This window comes from Thalassophryne amazonica, chromosome 1, assembly GCF_902500255.1.
Source record: "Thalassophryne amazonica chromosome 1, fThaAma1.1, whole genome shotgun sequence".
Classification (NCBI taxonomy): domain Eukaryota; kingdom Metazoa; phylum Chordata; class Actinopteri; order Batrachoidiformes; family Batrachoididae; genus Thalassophryne; species Thalassophryne amazonica.
The window spans coordinates 170,066,271-170,089,981 of record NC_047103.1 but is presented as its reverse complement, the minus strand read 5'-3'; the positions used below and the strand labels follow the sequence as shown (position 1 = coordinate 170,089,981).

The 23,711-nt window shown below is 42.1% G+C and overlaps 1 protein-coding gene across 1 annotated transcript in view; it reads right to left on the bottom strand.

Annotated features, from left to right (window-relative positions):
* Positions 1 to 1,458: 1,458 nt before the first annotated feature.
* LOC117517945 (von Willebrand factor D and EGF domain-containing protein-like) overlaps positions 1,459 to 23,711 on the bottom strand; it is a 146,014-nt gene continuing 123,761 nt past the window's right edge. The window contains 2 exon segments of the mRNA XM_034179073.1: positions 1,459 to 1,975; positions 8,431 to 8,528. Of these exon segments, the coding sequence (XP_034034964.1) occupies positions 1,955 to 1,975; positions 8,431 to 8,528 (119 nt within the window). The 3' untranslated portion in view covers positions 1,459 to 1,954.

Sequence of the window (23,711 nt, the reverse complement as noted above, 5' to 3'; positions counted from 1 at the left end):
CGATCGTACAGCAGACATCAGTAATGTCTTTGAGTCCCTTTGAGTCTGGTCTGCTTCAGGTTTCTTCCTCAGTATCATCAGAGGGAGTGTTTCCTTACCACTGTCACCTGTGTGCGTGCTCCAGGGGTTGGTAAGGTTACTTAGACCTTACCTGTGTCAAGCACCTTGAGGCAACTTGATGTGATTTGGCGCTATATAAACCAAATAAATTGAAAAATTAAACTGAAAATTGGTTTTGTGAAAAATGACAGCAATAGACAGAAATATACTTATAAAAATTAAATGCTCAAATAACATTTTTAACGGCTGTCGGCTCTTGTGAATGATGCTCTGGTATATGAATAAAAGAATGTAACATTTTAGATAAAATAGTCTTTAATCTCAGAGCTTCATTTTGAAAAAACAAAATAATTTTTGTAGAAAATCAGAGGATACAAAATTCCATCATAACATTTGTTTTCTTACAAAACAAACAAACAAACCTTTAACAAGAAATAATGTTGATTATGAAGTGATCAAGAAATATACAACAAAATATGTGCCAATTTTTTTTAAACGACCAAATAAATAAATACACACACAGGTGTTTGGTTTTGTGCTGTAAAAAATCAAACTGACAATTAAAAAACAAAACACAAACAAAACAGAATGTATGAAACACCAGCAAATAACATTTTGCTTAAGAAGGTAAAAATCAGACATTTATGTTAAAATAATTATTACAAATGATCTTTAAAAACAAAAACGTACTGTGGAGAATATATACGATAAGATTATGATATCGTAGAAACATCTGACAGGTTTAAAATATTAAATGATCAAACACAAGAAATCATTTCTAATTAAGATGTTTAATATTTACCACACAGGCTGTTGGTGATATTATTCCATGTCTGTAGTGGTAATTTATCGCACACATCACATCTGCTTGTCTTCTAAGAGTCTGACCAGAAATTTAAGAAAGAAAAGAAAAGAAACAAACAAAAAACAAGAAATCAATCCCAAAGTGTAGGCTGCAACCCCCTGGTGGGCCAGTAGGGTACTGCAAGTGGACTTTGAGATTGTTAAAATAAAAGTATTTTATTAAAATTTTAAATTAATTTATAATTTTAAATTTCTGCTTTTAACTTTTGTTTAAAATTACCCCAAAATATTTGATTATTTTATAAATGTAATAAAAAAATAAAGTCATGAGATTGAAATTGTTACTCCTTGTGTATCTGACATAGTTATTATTTATTTATCTGGAATCACATCTTCTGTGTAACTCTAAATTGTGAAGGATTTCAGATTTGAAAATCACCTGTAGCATTCTGAAATTTTGGAATGTCTGCTTTCTACAATTTGTACCAGAAATGTGCTGTTTGAGTAAACAACAACAACAACAACAACAACAACCCCTTTCTGGTAGTTTTTTTTTGTAGCTATTTTAAACCTCATATTGGTTTTTATCTTTTCATGTTTTGGGAATTTGTGGAAAATCTGCTGTTGTGATTGTCATATTTTAATATGCCAGAGATATTTTTTAATGACTGACATTAAAGGTGAATAATTGGTTCAGATGAGAGAAGCTCAAAGCGGTTTAACACGATGAGGATCATAACCAAACTAACTCTTGGTTGTTGGAAGTTTGATTTTCTGCTTTTTTCTTCCATTTCTTATTTTAATCTTCGTGAACATACCGACAATAACAGTCGTGACAATGATGCTTTTGTTGCACGGTGGTGACCTTTAACCTTTTGAGTGAGGCCCAGCTCTACTTGGTCTCTAAAAGAATAAAAGATAAGGTTTAAAAAATAAATAAATTCCTGATGTTTGAAGAATTCAAGTGCAGAAACTGTGTCCAGGTTTGAGTTTTGGAAGAAGTTCTTGTTACGGCTGTGGATCATCCAAAAGTTTTATTGATTTTCTCTGAGATCCACGTGTTCGGCGAGCTGCAGACGTTAAAGTGATGTCAGCCTTGAGTGATCGGAAGCTGCAAAAATAAGAGCACAAGGTTTTAAAATTGAAAAGTGAAAACAAAAATCAAAAGAACAAGTGTTTTTTCTTTGTATTTAATATTTATTAAACTTTATTTTAATATATAATTTTAATATATATATTTTTTTTTGTAGTTCTCTGTTCACACACAGGCGAGCCTGCCTGAATGTCCAGAATCAATATCAGTGTCCAAAATATTCTGAAAATTAATGTTTGTCTGTAAATGGCTGTGTGATGTGTTTAGTGTGTGTGCAGGCCTAGCATTAGTGTGCTTGCCAGCTCTCGGTTTCAGCCCTCACCCCTGGCTAGCGGAGCTGCTTGCAGCACTGCGAAAAGAGAGCCGAGTGCGACGTCTCTCCTGCCAGCACACAGCCTCTCCACAGCAAGTCCTATGCAATGCCTCCTCGCGGCTACAGGCGGAAACTGGGTACCGTAAGGCCCCAGGCTAAACTGCAGGGAGCTCGGAGGAGGTGTGGCCCCCAGACGCATGGCATGCACGGCCCACCGGTGTGTGGACATGCCCTAATGCCTGCAAACCAGACCCCCAGCTATGACCAAATAGCACGAGTGGATGGAGCTCATCAGCCTTGGATGGCAGTCCGTCTAGGGGAAGGTAAACCCTGATTCAAAAACCTCCGCTGCCTTGCGGCTATACCCAATCCTGGGAAATGTTATGGGAGTAAACCCAGACAGAAAATCCAGAGTGGGGTATGTAAGGCGGTTGGCTGTCAAACTCTGATGTCTTTCCGGCAACTCCTGCAGCCACACCACTGCCAAGTGTCACGCCTTGCGTTCCCTTGGAGCATGTAGGAGCGGCCGAGAGGGGGGTGCTATTGTATTCTTGGGCAGCACAGGTTCTCCATAAACCTGCCCATGCTAGCGCTCTGGAGGGGCCACTCCAGCCCCACCCCCCCATTCCTGGGGGTGAGTAACAAACTGGAAGACAGCAGTTTACGGGTGATAAGTCCCTGCTAAACTGACGTACAGCGGGACACCACGGGTTGCCTTTGACAGTGGGAAGGATCTTCGTAATGCTACTGGTCAGCTAAACAGTGTCTGCAACACAAGAGCATACCACAGTGCAGACTGTGATACTGATCACTCTCTTATTGGCTCTAGGATAAAGATCCAAGACGTTGCACCCTACGAAAAAGAAAGGCCAGCAAAGAATCGATGTCAGCAAGACCTCTCTACCAGACAAAAACCAGGAGTTTTTAGAATGCTTCAAAGAAACTCTGAATAATGTCCAACCGCAGGACGTAGAGCACAGGTGGGAGTCACTGAGCAAAATCATCCATAGTGCAGCTGTGCAGACCTACGGAAAGAAGGAGCGTAAGAACACAGATTGGTTCAACTCACACATTTCTGTATTGGAAGCTGTCATGGTCACGAAACTTAAAGCACTACTTACCTACAAGAAAAACCCCAGCAGGCAGAACTTACAAGCATTAAAAGCTGCCCGACATGAAGCCCAGCGAACTTCACGCCGCTGTGCAAACAAATACTGGCTCATGTTGTCAGAATGCATCCAGCTAGCATCAGCCACTGGCAACATCTGGAAGATATATGAGGGCATCAAACAAGCAACTGGCAAGCCAGTTAATAAGAGCGCATCCCTTAAAGCAAAGACAGGAGAGATCATTACTGACAAAGACAAGCAAATGGCACGTTTGGTAGAGCACTACTTGGACCTATACTCAACAGAAAATCTAGTCTCTCAAGACTGACAGCCATCTGCGGAAGTTGGTCAAAATCGGACTCCGAATGTGATGCACATGTTCAAAACTCTCCGAGTGATGGGTCACCTATCTGATGGCAGTCCATGTGCAGTCTGAGGACCATCTGACCGCAATTTACATATTCCAATGGCGTCAAAACAGGATCTGAAATTATTTGAGCGCATATGAGGGAACCTCGAGATAGATCTGGTACCGCAAAGCCTGCCGGTATGACCTGCACGTGCCACGTATAATACTGTCCACCCCCCACCCTCACCCGAGCGCAAAGGAACTGTTGAAATGTATGTGGCACGCTTCATCATGATAATAATTATGAATTATCATGTACAGTGAATGTGAACAGCTATCAAACCGAAAGCTCTGTGCGCTAATGCGTGCACACCGTCGAAAATCTGAACAGGCTGTTATATCCACAATAGACCTTACAGTACAGACATTTGTTCATTCCTTCCCATGGGCGACGTAAATAATGTGAATATTGTCTCCATCATAACTGTATATAACACAGGCAGCTGCGCCTCTCTGTGGTGCGCAGTAACGCGTCACTGCACACCTCAGACTCGGAGCTGAACAGATCTGACGCTGTAATATATGATCACCTTCTAACTCTGTAGGAGATATGACATGGAACTGTTGTGCCAGGCCATGACAGCATTAATAAACATGAATCTCACCTCCAACAGCAGTCCAGGAGTGTGTCACAGCGTGGATGTGGACATGAAACCGGGACAGCAGCCTGTGGTTAAAATCCTCTCACCCAAAAGAAAAAAATTAATTCCATGTGATAATCCAACCATCGCGGTGTCCAGAGTTGCGTTGTGCTCCTGAAGTGGGCAAACAAGAAACCAGAAAGTTCCCTGGAAAGGCACTCCGGCTGATGGACTGCATGGCCCAACTGCCAGCAAACTTTGGAGCAAAGCTGTCCAGTGGCAGGCGTGCGCATGTATACGAGGGCTGTCCGTAAAGTATAGGTCCTTTTTATTTTTTTCAAAAACTATATGGATTTCATTCATATGTTTTTACGTCAGACATGCTTGCACCCTCGTGCGCATGCGTGAGTTTTTCCATGCCTGTCGGTGACGTCATTCGCCTGTGAGCACTCCTTGTGGGAGGAGTCGTCCAGCCCCTCGTCGGAATTCCTTTGTCTGAGAAATTGCTGAGAGACTGGCGCTTTGTTTGATCAAACTTTTTTCTAAACCTGTGAGACACATCGAAGTGGACATGGTTCGAAAAATTAAGCTGGTCTTCAGTGAAAATTTTAACAGCTGATGAGAGATTTTGAGGTGATTCTGTCGCTTTAAGGACTTTTCACGGTGCGAGACGTCGCGCAGCGCTCTCAGGCGGCGTCATCAGCCTGTTTCAAGCTTAAAACCTCCACATTTCAGGCTCTGTTGATCCAGGACGTCGTGAGAGAACAGAGAAGTTTCAGAAGAAGTCGGTTTCAGTATTTTATCCGGATATTCCACTGTTAAAGGAGATTTTTTTAATGAAAGACGTGCGGGCGGATTGCAGCGTCGGCTCGCAGCCGCCGCGACGCTCCGCCACAGGAAAACCACCTCTGTTGGAAGCCTTGAGGACAAGTTGGAACATCTCCAGCTGATAAACAATTTCTCATATACTCACTCCACTGAAAGCCATCAAAAGCCAACTGGATTTTAACAAATGGTTATCAACACGGAGGTGTTTTTCCTGTGCTGCCGCGCCGCGTCAGCTGCGTCCCGACGCGCGGACCCGTCCGCACGTCTTTCATTAAAAAAATATCCTTTAACAGTGGAATATCCGGATAAAATGCTGAAACCGAATTCTTCTGAAACTTCTCTGTTCTCTCACGACGTCCTGGATTAATAGAGCCTGAAATGTGGAGGTTTTAAGCTTGAAACAGGCTGATGACGCCGCCTGAGAGCGCTGCGCGACGTCTTGCACCGTGAAAAGTCCTTAAAGCGACAGAATCACCTCAAAATCTCTCATCAGCTGTTAAAATTTTCATTGAAAACCAGCTTAATTTTTCGAACCATGTCCACTTCGATGTGTCTCACAGGTTTAGAAAAAATTTTGATCAAACAAAGCGCCAGTCTCTCAGCAACTTCTCATACAAAGGAATTCCGACGAGGGGCTGGACGACTCCTCCCACAAGGAGTGCTCACAGGCGAATGACGTCACCGACAGGCGTGGAAAAACTCACGCATGCGCACGAGGGTGCAAGCATGTCTGACGTAAAAACATATGAATGAAATCCATATAGTTTTTGAAAAAAATAAAAAGGACCTATACTTTACGGACAGCCCTCGTACACTTGTGCCCCGCTCGTGCGCTTAGTGGCCCACGCAGCGTTATACACACACACACACACACACACACACACACACACACACACACACACACACACACACACACACACACACACACACACACACACACACACACACACACAGCTGAGTGATAACTAGCAGAGCGCACTTGCGCCATGCATACATGGCCGTCTGACAGCAGTCTGTCGTTTACATGTGCTCTTGGATGCAGTCTGACAGGTATGGACGAGGCAGTCTGTCTTTGCTCTGACACTGCAGACCACCCCTTTTTTCCTCCTGACTGTGTCGGATTATGGCAATATTTGCCGTATCGGGCATGCTTTCGGCACATTCTTGCTATGTGTGATGGGGGCTTTAGGTCCCTCACCCTTTTTTCAGTAAAATGGTTCTTGCGAGTAGAGAAGCTTGAATCTTCGACTGGACTGGGTTGCTTGACGCAAGGATGTTTCGCTTCAAATCACAGAAGCTTCCTTAGCTAAAATTCTTGCTGTGGTCATCTGACTTCTGTCTTGTCATTCTTTTCTACAAGAGTCAAGACAGAAGTATCCCCCCAGATGCCCCACCTTTTTAAACATTTTTCTTTTTTTTGCCTTTCAGCTTATGGGGGGGAGGAGCCCCCAGACCCCCCTAATTACAGCCCCCTTAACCCCCTGCCACTTTAAGCATTTTTTAAGTGTAGATGTAAATTAATATTCAAGGTTTTCAGCTAGTTGACAGTAGGGCTGCACATTATGGCCAAATTACAGCCCAGTCTCACATTTTTTTCGTGCTCCCATGACGAAATGAGTCAAATTTTCGTGACAGGGTTTTATTAACTCACTATTCCTAACCCTAATCCTACCCCCGACCCTAACCTTACCCCCCCCCCCGCGCTTCACTTTTAATTTCGTGCAGCCGTCACAGAATGAATGAGAATGAATTTGTGCTGCCGTGACGAAAATGAGGCGCTTTTCGTCACAATATCACAAACCAATAGATTAATGTATATTTCATGCTGCTGAATCACGACTTGTCGTGAGACCAGGTTGCAAATTATCGTATCTCAATATTGTCATATCAATACGATATACGATATGACTATGATTTGACACAAAGTGCAGCAACAGTGAAAATTCAACATTCTTAAACAAAACAGTAATAATCCCACACTCATTTTGCACTCATTATAAGGTTAGGATACTGTGCCCTCCAAAAGTATTGGAACACTTAGAATTTCACACATTTTAATTTGTTTATGCCACTTCAAATACAAGAAATACAAAAATATAAAGAATAAAAATTTCTAAAATTATCTTCCTCAAACTCAGACTCAAAGCAAATCTCTAAAACTTGATATCTGTAAAGAATCAGTTTTATTGCCAGTTTTCTTCAGAAGTGTGTGTGAAATGCCAAGTGTTCCAATACTTTTGAGTACACTTGAGAAACACTCTGTGGCATGTGTATTTTTAAGTGAAATGCATATGGTGCCACTAGAGAGCAAAATTAAGAGGTTATTTAATCAACAGCTGCCTGCTCGTTTAAAAATGACTGGACACACGCATACACTCAACAAAAATATAAACGCAACACTTTTGGTTTTGCTCCCATTTTGTATGAGATGAACTCAAAGATCTAAAACTTTTTCCACATACACAATATCACCATTTCCCTCAAATATTGTTCACAAACCAGTCTAAATCTGTGATAGTGAGCACTTCTCCTTTGCTAAGATAATCCATCCCACCTCACAGGTGTGCCATATCAAGATGCTGATTAGACACCATGATTAGTGCACAGGTGTGCCTTAGACTGCCCACAATAAAAGGCCACTCTGAAAGGTGCAGTTTTGTTTTATTTGGGGGGGATACCAGTCAGTATCTGGTGTGACCACCATTTGCCTCATGCAGTGCAACACATCTCCTTCGCATAGAGTTGAAGAGAACACCTCTCCAACATGGCAAACGCCAGCGAATGTGAGCATTTGCCCACTCAAGTCGGTTAGGACGACGAACTGGAGTCAGGTCGAGACCCCGATGAGGACGACGAGCATGCAGATGAGCTTCCCTGAGACGGTTTCTGACAGTTTGTGCAGAAATTCTTTGGTTATGCAAACCAATGGTTTCAGCAGCTGTCCGAGTGGCTGGTCTCAGACGATCTTGGAGGTGAACATGCTGGATGTGGAGGTCCTGGGCTGGTGTGGTTACACGTGGTCTGCAGTTGTGAGGCTGGTTGGATGTACTGCCAAATTCTCTGAAACGCCTTTGGAGACGGCTTATGGTAGAGACATGAACATTCAATACACGAGCAACAGCTCGTGTATTGATTGGACACAGATGACATGTCAGTCATCTGTGTCCAATCAGATTTCAGGGGAGTCCAGTGCAACCCTGATGTGTGTTTGTGGTGCAAAAATCTGTTCTTACCCTCCTGGAGCAGAGTGAGGCTGAAGATCCTCCCCGGCAGGCACACACGTTGGGCCGAACACAGCGGCTGCCGTACAGACATTTCTGTTCACAGTGAGCTGAAACAAAACACAAAGGGACAAAGACGCCTGGATCAAATAAGAGACAAAGATGCCTGGATCAAATAAGAGACAAAGACGCCTGAATCAAATAAGAGACAAAGATGCCTGGATCAAATCAGAGACAAAGACGCCTGGATCAAATAAGAGACAAAGACTCCTGAATCAAATCAGAGACAAAGACGCCTGGATCAAATAAGAGACAAAGACGACTGGATCAAATCAGAGACAAAGACGCATGGATTAAATAAGGGACAAAGATGCCTGGATCAAATAAGAGACAAAGACGCCTGGATCAAATAAGAGACAAAGATGCCTGGATCAAAAAAGAGACAAAGATGCATGGATCAAATCAGAGACAGACGCCTGGATCAAATAAAAGACAAAGACGCCTGGATCAAATAAGAGACAAAGACGCATGGATCAAATAAGGGACAAAGACGCCTGGATCAAATAAGAGACAAAGACGCATGGATGAAATCAGAGACAAAGACGCCTGGATCAAATGAGAGACAAAGACGCCTGGATCAAATAAGAGACAAAGACACATGCATCAAATCAGAGACAAAGACGCATGGATCAAATAAGGGACAAAGACAGCTGGATCAAATCAGAGACAAAGACACATGGATCAAATAAGGGACAAAGACGCCTGGATCAAATCAGAGACAAAGATGCATGGATCAAATAAGAGACAAAGACACCTGGATCAAATCAGAGACAAAGACGCCTTGATCAAATAAGAGACAAAGACGCATCGATCAAATCAGAGACAAAGATGCCTGGATCAAATAAGAGACAAAGATGCATGGATCAAATAAAAGACAAAGACGCCTGGTTCAAATCAGAGACAAAGACGCCTGGATCAAATAAGGGACAAAGATGCATGGATCAAATAAGGGACAAAGAAGCCTGGATCAAATCAGAGACAAAGACGCCTGGATCAAATAAGGGCCAAAGACGCCTGGATCAAATAAGGGCCAAAGACGCATGCATCAAATAAGGGACAAAGACGCCTGGATCAAATAAGGGACAAAGACGCCTGGATCAAATCAGAGACAAAGACGTCTGGATCAAATAAGAGACAAAGACGCCTGGATCAAATCAGAGACAAAGACGCCTGGATCAAATCAGAGACAAAGACGCCTGGATCAAATAAGAGACAAAGAAGCCTGGATCAAATAAGAGACAAAGAAGCCTGGATCAAATAAGGGACAAAGACCCCTGGATCAAATCAGAGACAAAGACGCATGGATCAAATAAGAGACAAAGACGCATGGATCAAATAAGGGACAAAGACAGCTGGATCAAATAAGAGACAAAGACAGCTGGATCAAATCAGAGACAAAGACGCATGGATCAAATAAGGGACAAAGATGCCTGGATCAAATCAGAGACAAAGATGCCTTGATCAAATAAGAGACAAAGACGCATCGATCAAATCAAAGACAAAGATGCCTGGATCAAATAAGAGACAAAGACGCATGGATCAAATAAAAAACAAAGATGCATGGATCAAATAAGGGACAAAGACGCCTGGATCAAATAAAAGACAAAGACAGCTGGATCAAATAAGGGACAAAGACGCCTGGATCAAATCAGAGACAAAGACGCCTGGATCAAATAAGAGACAAAGATGCCTGGATCAAATAAGTGACAAAGATGCATGGATCAAATAAGGGACAAAGACGCCTGGATCAAATCAGAGACAAAGACGCCTGGATCAAATCAGAGACAAAGACGCCTGGATCAAATCAGAGACAAAGACGCCTGGATCAAATCAGAGACAAAGACGCCTGGATCAAATAAGTGACAAAGGCGCCTGGATCAAATAAGAGACAAAGACGCCTGGATCAAATAAGTGACAAAGGCGCATGGATCAAATAAGAGACAAAGACGCCTGGATCAAATAAGTGACAAAGGCGCATGGATCAAATAAGGGACAAAGACATCTGGATCAAATCAGAGACAAAGACGCCTGGATCAAATAAGGCACAAAGACAGCTGGATCAAATAAGGGACAAAGACGCATGGATCAAATAAGAGACAAAGACGCATGGATCAAATAAGAGACGAAGACGCCTGAATCAAATCAGAGACAAAGACGCCTGGATCAAATAAGTGACAAAGACGCATGGATCAAATAAGGGACAAAGACGCCTGGATCAAATAAAAGACAAAGATGCCTTGATCAAATAAGAGAGAAAGACGCATCGATCAAAGACAAAGACAGACAAAGACGCCTGGATCAAATAAGTGACAAAGACAAATGGATCAAATAAGGGACAAAGACGCCTGGATCAAATCAGAGACAAAGACGCCTGGATCAAATAAGTGACAAAGACGCATGGATCAAATAAGGGACAAAGACGCCTGGATCAAATCAGAGACAAAGATGCCTGGCTCAAATAAGAGACAAAGATGCATGGATCAAATAAGGGACAAAGACAGCTGGATCAAATAAGGGACAAAGACGCATGGATCAAATAAGAGACAAAGACGCCTGAATCAAATCAGAGTGAAAGACACCTGGATCAAATAAGAGACAAAGATGCCTCGTATCAAATAAGTGACAAAGAAGCATGGATCAAATCAGAGACAAAGAGGCCTGGATCAAATAAGAGACAAAGACACCTGGATGAAATCAGAGACAAAGATGCATGGATCAAATAAGAGACAAAGATGACTGGATCAAATAAAAGACAAAGACGGCTGGATCAAATAAGGGACAAAGACACCTGGATCGAATCAGAGACAAAGACGCCTGGATCAAATAAGAGACAAAGACGCCTGGATCAAATCAGAGACAAAGATGCATGTATCAAATAAGAGACAAAGACGCCTGAATCAAATCAGAGACAAAGACGCCTGGATCAAATAAGAGACAAAGACGCCTGGATCAAATCAGAGACAAAGAGGCCTGGATCAAATCAGAGACAAAGACGCCTGGATCAAATAAGAGACAAAGATGCCTGGATCAAATCAGAGACAAAGATGCCTGGATCAAATAAGAGACAGAGACGCATCGATCAAATCAGAGACAAAGATGCCTGGATCAAATAAGAGACAAAGACGCATGGATCAAATCAGAGACAAAGATGCCTGGATCAAATCAGAGACAAAGACGTCTGGATCAAATGAGAGACAAAGACGCCTGGATCAAATAAGAGACAAAGATGCATGGATCAAATCACAGACAAAGACACATGGATCAAATAAGGGACAAAGACAGCTGGATCAAATCAGAGACAAAGACGCAAGGATCATATAAGGGACAAAGACGCCTGGATCAAATAAAAGACAAAGACAGCTGGATCAAATAAGGGACAAAGACGCCTGGATCAAATCAGAGACAAAGACCCCTGGATCAAATAAGAGACAAAGACGCCTGGATCAAATAAGTGACAAAGACGCATGGATCAAATAAGGGACAAAGACACCTGGATCAAATCAGAGACAAAGACGCCTAGATCAAATAAGAGACAAAGACGCCTAGATCAAATAAGGGACAAAGACAGCTGGATCAAATAAGGGACAAAGACGCATGGATCAAATAAGGGACAAAGATGCATGGATCAAATAAGAGACAAAGACGCCTGGATCAAATAAGAGACAAAGACGCCTGAATCAAATCAGAGACAAAGACGCCTGGATCAAATAAGTGACAAAGACGCATGGATCAAATCAGAGACAAAGAGGCCTGGATCAAATCAGAGACAAAGAGGCCTGGATCAAATCAGAGACAAAGACACCTGGATCAAATCAGAGACAAAGACGCCTGAATCAAATCAGAGACAAAGATGCCTGGATCAAATAAGAGACAAAGATGTCTGGATCAAATCAGAGACAAAGATGCCTTGATCAAATAAGAGAGAAAGACGCATCGATCAAATCAGAGACAAAGATGCCTGGATCAAATAAGAGACAAAGACGCATGGATCAAATCAGAGACAAAGATGCCTGTATCAAATAAAAGACAAAGACAGCTGGATCAAATAAGGGACAAAGACGCCTGGATGAAATCAGAGACAAAGTCGCCTGGATCAAATAAGAGACAAAGACGCCTGGATCAAATAAGTGACAAAGACACATGGATCAAATAAGGGACAAAGACAGCTGGATCAAATAAGGGACAAAGACAGCTGGATCAAATAAGAGTCAAAGATGCCTGGATCAAATCAGAGACAAAGACGCCAGGATCAAATAAGAGAAAAAGACGCCTCGTTCAAATAAGAGACAAAGACGCATGGATCAAATAAGGGACAAAGAGGCCTGGATCAAATCAGAGACAAAGATGCATGGATCAAATAAGAGACAAAGACGCCTGCATCAAATAAGAGACAAAGACGCCTGGATCAAATCAGAGACAAAGATGCCTCGATAAAATAAGAGACAAAGACGCATCGATCAAATCAGAGACAAAGACGCCTGGATCAAATAAGAGACAAAGACGCCTGAATCAAATCAGAGACAAAGACGCCTGGATCAAATAAGTGACAAAGAGGCCTGGATCAAATCAGAGACAAAGACACCTGGATCAAATCAGAGACAAAGACGCCTGAATCAAATCAGAGACAAAGATGCCTGGATCAAATAAGAGACAAAGATGCCTGGATCAAATCAGAGACAAAGATGCCTGGATCAAATGAGAGACAAAGACGCCTGGATCAAATAAGAGACAAAGATGCCTGGATCAAATCAGAGACAAAGATGCCTGGATCAAATCAGAGACAAAGATGCCTGGATCAAATAAGAGACAAAGATGCCTGGATCAAATCAGAGACAAAGATGCCTGGATCAAATGAGAGACAAAGACGCCTGGATCAAATCAGAGACAAAGACACCTGAATCAAATGAGAGACAAAGACGCCTGGATCAAATAAGAGACAAAGACGCATGGATCAAATCAGAGACAAAGACGCATGGATCAAATAAGGGACAAAAACAGCTGGATCAAATCAGAGACAAAGAGGCATGGATCAAATAAGGGACAAAGACGTCTGGATGAAATCAGAGACAAAGACGCATGGATCAAATAAGGGACAAAGATGCCTGGATCAAATAAGGGCCAAAGGTGCATGGATCAAATAAGGAACAAAGACGCCTGGATCAAATCAGAGACAAAGACGCATGGATCAAATCAGAGACAAAGACGCCTGGATCAAATAAGAGACAAAGACGCCTGGATCAAATAAGGGACAAAGACAGCTGGATCAAATAAGGGACAGAGATGCCTGGATCAAATCAGAGACAAAGACGCCTGGATCAAATAAGTGACAAAGACACCTGGATCAAATAAGGGACAAAGATGCCTGGATCAAATAAGAGACAAAGATGCCTGGATCAAATAAGAGACAAAGATGCCTGAATCAAATCAGAGACAAAGACGCATGGATCAAATAAGAGACAAAGATGCCTTGATCAAATAAGAGACAAAGACGCATGGATCAAATCAGAGACAAAGAGGCCTGCATCAAATCAGAGACAAAGACACCTGGATCAAATCAGAGACAAAGATGCCTGGATCAAATAAGAGACAAAGACGCCTGAATCAAATCAGAGACAAAGACGCCTGAATCAAATCAGAGACAAAGACGCCTGGATCAAATAAGGGACAAAGACGCATGGATGAAATAAGAGACAAAGATGCCTGGATCAAATAAGAGTCAAAGATGCCTGAATCAAATCAAAGACAAAGACGCCTGGATCAAATAACAGACAAAGACGCCTGGATCAAATCAGAGACAAAGATGCCTGGATCAAATAAGAGACAAAGACGCATGGATCAAATCAGAGACAAAGATGCCGGGATCAAATCAGAGACAAAGACGTCTGGATCAAATCAGAGACAAAGACGCCTGGATCAAATAAGTGACAAAGACGCATGGATCAAATCAGAGACAAAGACGCCTGGATCAAATGTGAGACAAAGACGCCTGGATCAAATGAGAGACAAAGACGCATGGATCAAATGAGAGACAAAGACGCATGGATCAAATCAGAGACAAAGACGCCTGGATCAAATCAGAGACAAAGACGCCTGGATCAAATAAAAGACAAAGACGCATGGATCAAATAAAGGACAAAGACAGCTGGATCAAATAAGGGACAAAAACAGCTGGATCAAATCAGAGACAAAGAGGCATGGATCAAATAAGGGACAAAGACGTCTGGATGAAATCAGAGACAAAGACGCATGGATCAAATAAGGGACAAAGATGCCTGGATCAAATAAGGGCCAAAGGTGCATGGATCAAATAAGGAACAAAGACGCCTGGATCAAATCAGAGACAAAGACGCATGGATCAAATCAGAGACAAAGACGCCTGGATCAAATAAGAGACAAAGACGCCTGGATCAAATAAGGGACAAAGACAGCTGGATCAAATAAGGGACAGAGATGCCTGGATCAAATCAGAGACAAAGACGCCTGGATCAAATAAGTGACAAAGACACCTGGATCAAATAAGGGACAAAGATGCCTGGATCAAATAAGAGACAAAGATGCCTGGATCAAATAAGAGACAAAGATGCCTGAATCAAATCAGAGACAAAGACGCATGGATCAAATAAGAGACAAAGATGCCTCGATCAAATAAGAGACAAAGACGCATGGATCAAATCAGAGACAAAGAGGCCTGCATCAAATCAGAGACAAAGACACCTGGATCAAATCAGAGACAAAGATGCCTGGATCAAATAAGAGACAAAGACGCCTGAATCAAATCAGAGACAAAGACGCCTGAATCAAATCAGAGACAAAGACGCCTGGATCAAATAAGGGACAAAGACGCATGGATGAAATAAGAGACAAAGATGCCTGGATCAAATAAGAGTCAAAGATGCCTGAATCAAATCAAAGACAAAGACGCCTGGATCAAATAACAGACAAAGACGCCTGGATCAAATCAGAGACAAAGATGCCTGGATCAAATAAGAGACAAAGACGCATGGATCAAATCAGAGACAAAGATGCCTTGATCAAATAAGAGAGAAAGACGCATCGATCAAATCAGAGACAAAGATGCCTGGATCAAATAAGAGACAAAGACGCATGGATCAAATCAGAGACAAAGATGCCTGTATCAAATAAAAGACAAAGACAGCTGGATCAAATAAGGGACAAAGACGCCTGGATGAAATCAGAGACAAAGTCGCCTGGATCAAATAAGAGACAAAGACGCCTGGATCAAATAAGTGACAAAGACACATGGATCAAATAAGGGACAAAGACAGCTGGATCAAATAAGGGACAAAGACAGCTGGATCAAATAAGAGTCAAAGATGCCTGGATCAAATCAGAGACAAAGACGCCAGGATCAAATAAGAGAAAAAGACGCCTCGTTCAAATAAGAGACAAAGACGCATGGATCAAATAAGGGACAAAGAGGCCTGGATCAAATCAGAGACAAAGATGCATGGATCAAATAAGAGACAAAGACGCCTGCATCAAATAAGAGACAAAGACGCCTGGATCAAATCAGAGACAAAGATGCCTCGATAAAATAAGAGACAAAGACGCATCGATCAAATCAGAGACAAAGACGCCTGGATCAAATAAGAGACAAAGACGCCTGAATCAAATCAGAGACAAAGACGCCTGGATCAAATAAGTGACAAAGAGGCCTGGATCAAATCAGAGACAAAGACACCTGGATCAAATCAGAGACAAAGACGCCTGAATCAAATCAGAGACAAAGATGCCTGGATCAAATAAGAGACAAAGATGCCTGGATCAAATCAGAGACAAAGATGCCTGGATCAAATGAGAGACAAAGACGCCTGGATCAAATAAGAGACAAAGATGCCTGGATCAAATCAGAGACAAAGATGCCTGGATCAAATCAGAGACAAAGATGCCTGGATCAAATAAGAGACAAAGATGCCTGGATCAAATCAGAGACAAAGATGCCTGGATCAAATGAGAGACAAAGACGCCTGGATCAAATCAGAGACAAAGACACCTGAATCAAATGAGAGACAAAGACGCCTGGATCAAATAAGAGACAAAGACGCATGGATCAAATCAGAGACAAAGACGCATGGATCAAATAAGGGACAAAAACAGCTGGATCAAATCAGAGACAAAGAGGCATGGATCAAATAAGGGACAAAGACGTCTGGATGAAATCAGAGACAAAGACGCATGGATCAAATAAGGGACAAAGATGCCTGGATCAAATAAGGGCCAAAGGTGCATGGATCAAATAAGGAACAAAGACGCCTGGATCAAATCAGAGACAAAGACGCATGGATCAAATCAGAGACAAAGACGCCTGGATCAAATAAGAGACAAAGACGCCTGGATCAAATAAGGGACAAAGACAGCTGGATCAAATAAGGGACAGAGATGCCTGGATCAAATCAGAGACAAAGACGCCTGGATCAAATAAGTGACAAAGACACCTGGATCAAATAAGGGACAAAGATGCCTGGATCAAATAAGAGACAAAGATGCCTGGATCAAATAAGAGACAAAGATGCCTGAATCAAATCAGAGACAAAGACGCATGGATCAAATAAGAGACAAAGATGCCTTGATCAAATAAGAGACAAAGACGCATGGATCAAATCAGAGACAAAGAGGCCTGCATCAAATCAGAGACAAAGACACCTGGATCAAATCAGAGACAAAGATGCCTGGATCAAATAAGAGACAAAGACGCCTGAATCAAATCAGAGACAAAGACGCCTGAATCAAATCAGAGACAAAGACGCCTGGATCAAATAAGGGACAAAGACGCATGGATGAAATAAGAGACAAAGATGCCTGGATCAAATAAGAGTCAAAGATGCCTGAATCAAATCAAAGACAAAGACGCCTGGATCAAATAACAGACAAAGACGCCTGGATCAAATCAGAGACAAAGATGCCTGGATCAAATAAGAGACAAAGACGCATGGATCAAATCAGAGACAAAGATGCCGGGATCAAATCAGAGACAAAGACGTCTGGATCAAATCAGAGACAAAGACGCCTGGATCAAATAAGTGACAAAGACGCATGGATCAAATCAGAGACAAAGACGCCTGGATCAAATGTGAGACAAAGACGCCTGGATCAAATGAGAGACAAAGACGCATGGATCAAATGAGAGACAAAGACGCATGGATCAAATCAGAGACAAAGACGCCTGGATCAAATCAGAGACAAAGACGCCTGGATCAAATAAAAGACAAAGACGCATGGATCAAATAAAGGACAAAGACAGCTGGATCAAATAAGGGACAAAAACAGCTGGATCAAATCAGAGACAAAGAGGCATGGATCAAATAAGGGACAAAGACGTCTGGATGAAATCAGAGACAAAGACGCATGGATCAAATAAGGGACAAAGATGCCTGGATCAAATAAGGGCCAAAGGTGCATGGATCAAATAAGGAACAAAGACGCCTGGATCAAATCAGAGACAAAGACGCATGGATCAAATCAGAGACAAAGACGCCTGGATCAAATAAGAGACAAAGACGCCTGGATCAAATAAGGGACAAAGACAGCTGGATCAAATAAGGGACAGAGATGCCTGGATCAAATCAGAGACAAAGACGCCTGGATCAAATAAGTGACAAAGACACCTGGATCAAATAAGGGACAAAGATGCCTGGATCAAATAAGAGACAAAGATGCCTGGATCAAATAAGAGACAAAGATGCCTGAATCAAATCAGAGACAAAGACGCATGGATCAAATAAGAGACAAAGATGCCTCGATCAAATAAGAGACAAAGACGCATGGATCAAATCAGAGACAAAGAGGCCTGCATCAAATCAGAGACAAAGACACCTGGATCAAATCAGAGACAAAGATGCCTGGATCAAATAAGAGACAAAGACGCCTGAATCAAATCAGAGACAAAGACGCCTGAATCAAATCAGAGACAAAGACGCCTGGATCAAATAAGGGACAAAGACGCATGGATGAAATAAGAGACAAAGATGCCTGGATCAAATAAGAGTCAAAGATGCCTGAATCAAATCAAAGACAAAGACGCCTGGATCAAATAACAGACAAAGACGCCTGGATCAAATCAGAGACAAAGATGCCTGGATCAAATAAGAGACAAAGACGCATGGATCAAATCAGAGACAAAGATGCCGGGATCAAATCAGAGACAAAGACGTCTGGATCAAATCAGAGACAAAGACGCCTGGATCAAATAAGTGACAAAGACGCATGGATCAAATCAGAGACAAAGACGCATGGATCAAATCAGAGACAAAGACGCCTGGATCAAATGTGAGACAAAGACGCCTGGATCAAATGAGAGACAAAGACGCATGGATCAAATGAGAGACAAAGACGCATGGATCAAATCAGAGACAAAGACGCCTGGATCAAATCAGAGACAAAGACGCCTGGATCAAATAAAAGACAAAGACGCATGGATCAAATAAAGGACAAAGACAGCTGGATCAAATAAGGGACAAAGACGCCTGGATCAAATCAGAGACAAAGATGCCTGGATCAAATAAGGGACAAAGACGCCTGGATCAAATCAAATCAAATCAAATCAATTTTATTTATATAGCGCCAAATCACAACAAACAGTTGCCCCAAGGCGCTTTATATTGTAAGGCAAGGCCATACAATAATTATGTAAAACCCCAACGGTCAAAACGACCCCCTGTGAGCAAGCACTTGGCGACAGTGGGAAGGAAAAACTCCCTTTTAACAGGAAGAAACCTCCAGCAGAACCAGGCTCAGGGAGGGGCAGTCTTCTGCTGGGACTGGCTGGGGCTGATGGAGAGAACCAGGAAAAAGACATGCTGTGGAGGGGAGCAGAGATCGATCACTAATGATTAAATGCAGAGTGGTGCATACAGAGCAAAAAGAGAAAGAAACACTCAGTGCATCATGGGAACCCCCCAGCAGTCTAAGTCTATAGCAGCATAACTAAGGGATGGTTCAGGGTCACCTGATCCAGCCCTAACTATAAGCTTTAGCAAAAAGGAAAGTTTTACGCCTAATCTTAAAAGTAGAGAGGGTGTCTGTCTCCCTGATCTGAATTGGGAGCTGGTTCCACAGGAGAGGAGCCTGAAAGCTGAAGGCTCTGCCTCTCATTCTACTCTTACAAACCCTAGGAACTACAAGTAAGCCTGCAGTCTGAGAGCGAAGCGCTCTATTGGGGTGATATGGTACTACGAGGTCCCTAAGATAAGATGGGACCTGATTATTCAAAACCTTATAAGTAAGAAGAAGAATTTTAAATTCTATTCTGGAATTAACAGGAAGCCAATGAAGAGAGGCCAATATGGGTGAGATATGCTCTCTCCTTCTAGTCCCTGTCAGTACTCTAGCTGCAGCATTTTGAATTCACTGAAGACTTTTCAGGGAACTTTTAGGACAACCTGATAATAATGAATTACAATAGTCCAGCCTAGAGGAAATAAATGCATGAATTAGTTTTTCAGCATCACTCTGAGACAAGACCTTTCTAATTTTAGAGATATTGTGCAAATGCAAAAAAGCAGTCCTACATATTTGTTTAATATGCGCTTTGAATGACATATCCTGATCAAAAATGACTCCAAGATTTCTCACAGTATTACTAGAGGTCAGGGTAATGCCATCCAGAGTAAGGATCTGGTTGATCGGGGTTGTAAGGCCTCTACTGGTGGTTGGCTCTCACTGCGGTATTGTATCACTTCCTGTTCCGGAGCACAGCGGTGTTTTTCTGTATCTGTTAGCTGTTTAATCTGCGCAGTTAGATTGATCTAGTTATCTAGATTACGATTTGTTTCCCAGTGTAATCTTTACGTGCCTTAACTAAAGCACTCCTTCTGCTGAATCACCTCTAAATTATTTACACATTATTCACTTTGCGTGTTTTTAGGAATCCGCTAGCTTAGCGTAGCTACTAGCTCTTAGCCGATTTAGCATGGCGGCTTCTCCTGTCTCTCCCGCACTTTTCTGCTCTGGGTGTGAAATGTTTAGTTATTCCTCGGCCTCCTTTAGCAGTAATGGTACTTGTAATAAGTGTAGCTTATTCGTAGCTTTGGAGGCCAGGCTGGGCGAATTGGAGACTCGGCTCCGCACCGTGGAAAATTCTACAGCTAGCCAGGCCCCTGTAGTCGGTGCGGACCAAGGTAGCTTAGCCGCCGTTAGTTCCCCCCTGGCAGATCCCGAGCAGCCGGGAAAGCAGGCTGACTGGGTGACTGTGAGGAGGAAGCGTAGCCCTAAACAGAAGCCCCGTGTACACCGCCAACCCGTTCACATCTCTAACCGTTTTTCCCCACTCGGCGACACACCCGCCGAGGATCAAACTCTGGTTATTGGCGACTCTGTTTTGAGAAATGTGAAGTTAGCGACACCAGCAACCATAGTCAATTGTCTTCCGGGGGCCAGAGCAGGCGACATTGAAGGAAATTTGAAACTGCTGGCTAAGGCTAAGCGTAAATTTGGTAAGATTGTAATTCACGTCGGCAGTAATGACACCCGGTTACGCCAATCGGAGGTCACTAAAATTAACATTAAATCGGTGTGTAACTTTGCAAAAACAATGTTGGACTCTGTAGTTTTCTCTGGGCCCCTCCCCAATCAGACCGGGAGTGACATGTTTAGCCGCATGTTCTCCTTGAATTGCTGGCTGTCTGAGTGGTGTCCAAAAAATGAGGTGGGCTTCATAGATAATTGGCAAAGCTTCTGGGGAAAACCTGGTCTTGTTAGGAGAGACGGCATCCATCCCACTTTGGATGGAGCAGCTCTCATTTCTAGAAATCTGGCTAATTTTCTTAAATCCTCCAAACCGTGACTATCCAGGGTTGGGACCAGGAAACAGAGTTGTAGTCTTACACACCTCTCTGCAGCTTCTCTCCCCCTGCCATCCCCTCATTACCCCATCCCCGTAGAGACGGTGCCTGCTCCCAGACTACCAATAACCAGCAAAAGTCTATTTAAGCATAAAAATTCAAAAAGAAAAAATAATATAGCACCTTCAACTGCACCACAGACTAAAACAGTTAAATGTGGTCTATTAAACATTAGGTCTCTCTCTTCTAAGTCCCTGTTGGTAAATGATATAATAATTGATCAACATATTGATTTATTCTGCCTAACAGAAACCTGGTTACAGCAGGATGAATATGTTAGTTTAAATGAGTCAACACCCCCGAGTCACACTAACTGTCAGAATGCTCGTAGCACGGGCCGGGGCGGTGGATTAGCAGCAATCTTCCATTCCAGCTTATTAATTAATCAAAACCCAGACAGAGCTTTAATTCATTTGAAAGCTTGTCTCTTAGTCTTGTCCATCCAAATTGGAAGTCCCAAAAACCAGTTTTATTTGTTATTATCTATCGTCCACCTGGTCGTTACTGTGAGTTTCTCTGTGAATTTTCAGACCTTTTGTCTGACTTAGTGCTTAGCTCAGATAAGATAATTATAGTGGGCGATTTTAACATCCACACAGATGCTGAGAATGACAGCCTCAACACTGCATTTAATCTATTATTAGACTCTATTGGCTTTGCTCAAAAAGTAAATGAGTCCACCCACCACTTTAATCATATCTTAGATCTTGTTCTGACTTATGGTATGGAAATAGAAGACTTAACAGTATTCCCTGAAAACTCCCTTCTGTCTGATCATTTTTAATAACATTTACATTTACTCTGATGGACTACCCAGCAGTAGGGAATAAGTTTCATTACACTAGAAGTCTTTCAGAAAGCGCTGTAACTAGGTTTAAGGATATGATTCCTTCTTTATGTTCTCTAATGCCATATAACAACACAGTGCAGAGTAGCTACCTAAACTCTGTAAGGGAGATAGAGTATCTCATCAATAGTTTTACATCCTCATTGAAGACAGCTTTGGATGCTGTAGCTCCTCTGAAAAAGAGAGCTTTAAATCAGAAGTGTCTGACTCCATGGTATAACTCTCAAACTCGTAGCTTAAAGCAGATAACCCGTAAGTTGGAGAGGAAATGGCGTCTCACTAATTTAGAAGATCTTCACTTAGCCTGGAAAAAGAGTCTGTTGCTCTATAAAAAATCCCTCCGTAAAGCTAGGACATCTTTCTACTCATCACTAATTGAAGAAAATAAGAACAACCCCAGGTTTCTTTTCAGCACTGTAGCCAGGCTGACAAAGAGTCAGAGCTCTATTGAGCTGAGTATTCCATTAACTTTAACTAGTAATGAGTTCATGACTTTCTTTGCTAACAAAATTTTAACTATTAGAGAAAAAATTACTCATAACCATCCCAAAGACGTATCGTTATCTTTGGCTGCTTTCAGTGATGCCGGTATTTGGTTAGACTCTTTCTCTCCGATTGTTCTGTCTGAGTTATTTTCATTAGTTACTTCATCCAAACCATCAACATGTTTATTAGACCCCATTCCTACCAGGCTGCTCAAGGAAGCCCTACCATTATTTAATGCTTCGATCTTAAATATGATCAATCTATCTTTGTTAGTTGGCTATGTACCACAGGCTTTTAAGGTGGCAGTAATTAAACCATTACTTAAAAAGCCATCACTTGACCCAGCTATCTTAGCTAATTATAGGCCAATCTCCAACCTTCCTTTTCTCTCAAAAATTCTTGAAAGGGTAGTTGTAAAACAGCTAACTGATCATCTGCAGAGGAATGGTCTATTTGAAGAGTTTCAGTCAGGTTTTAGAATTCATCATAGTACAGAAACAGCATTAGTGAAGGTTACAAATGATCTTCTTATGGCCTCGGACAGTGGACTCATCTCTGTGCTTGTTCTGTTAGACCTCAGTGCTGCTTTTGATACTGTTGACCATAAAATTTTATTACAGAGATTAGAGCATACCATAGGTATTAAAGGCACTGCGCTGCGGTGGTTTGAATCATATTTGTCTAATAGATTACAATTTGTTCATGTAAATGGGGAATCTTCTTCACAGACTAAAGTTAATTATGGAGTTCCACAAGGTTCTGTGCTAGGACCAATTTTATTCACTTTATATATGCTTCCCTTAGGCAGTATTATTAGACGGTATGGCTTAAATTTTCATTGTTACGCAGATGATACCCAGCTTTATCTATCCATGAAGCCAGACGACACACACCAATTAGCTAAACTGCAGGATTGTCTTACAGACATAAAGACATGGATGACCTCTAATTTCCTGCTTTTAAACTCAGATAAAACTGAAGTTATTGTACTTGGCCCCACAAATCTTAGAAACATGGTGTCTAACCAGATCCTTACTGTG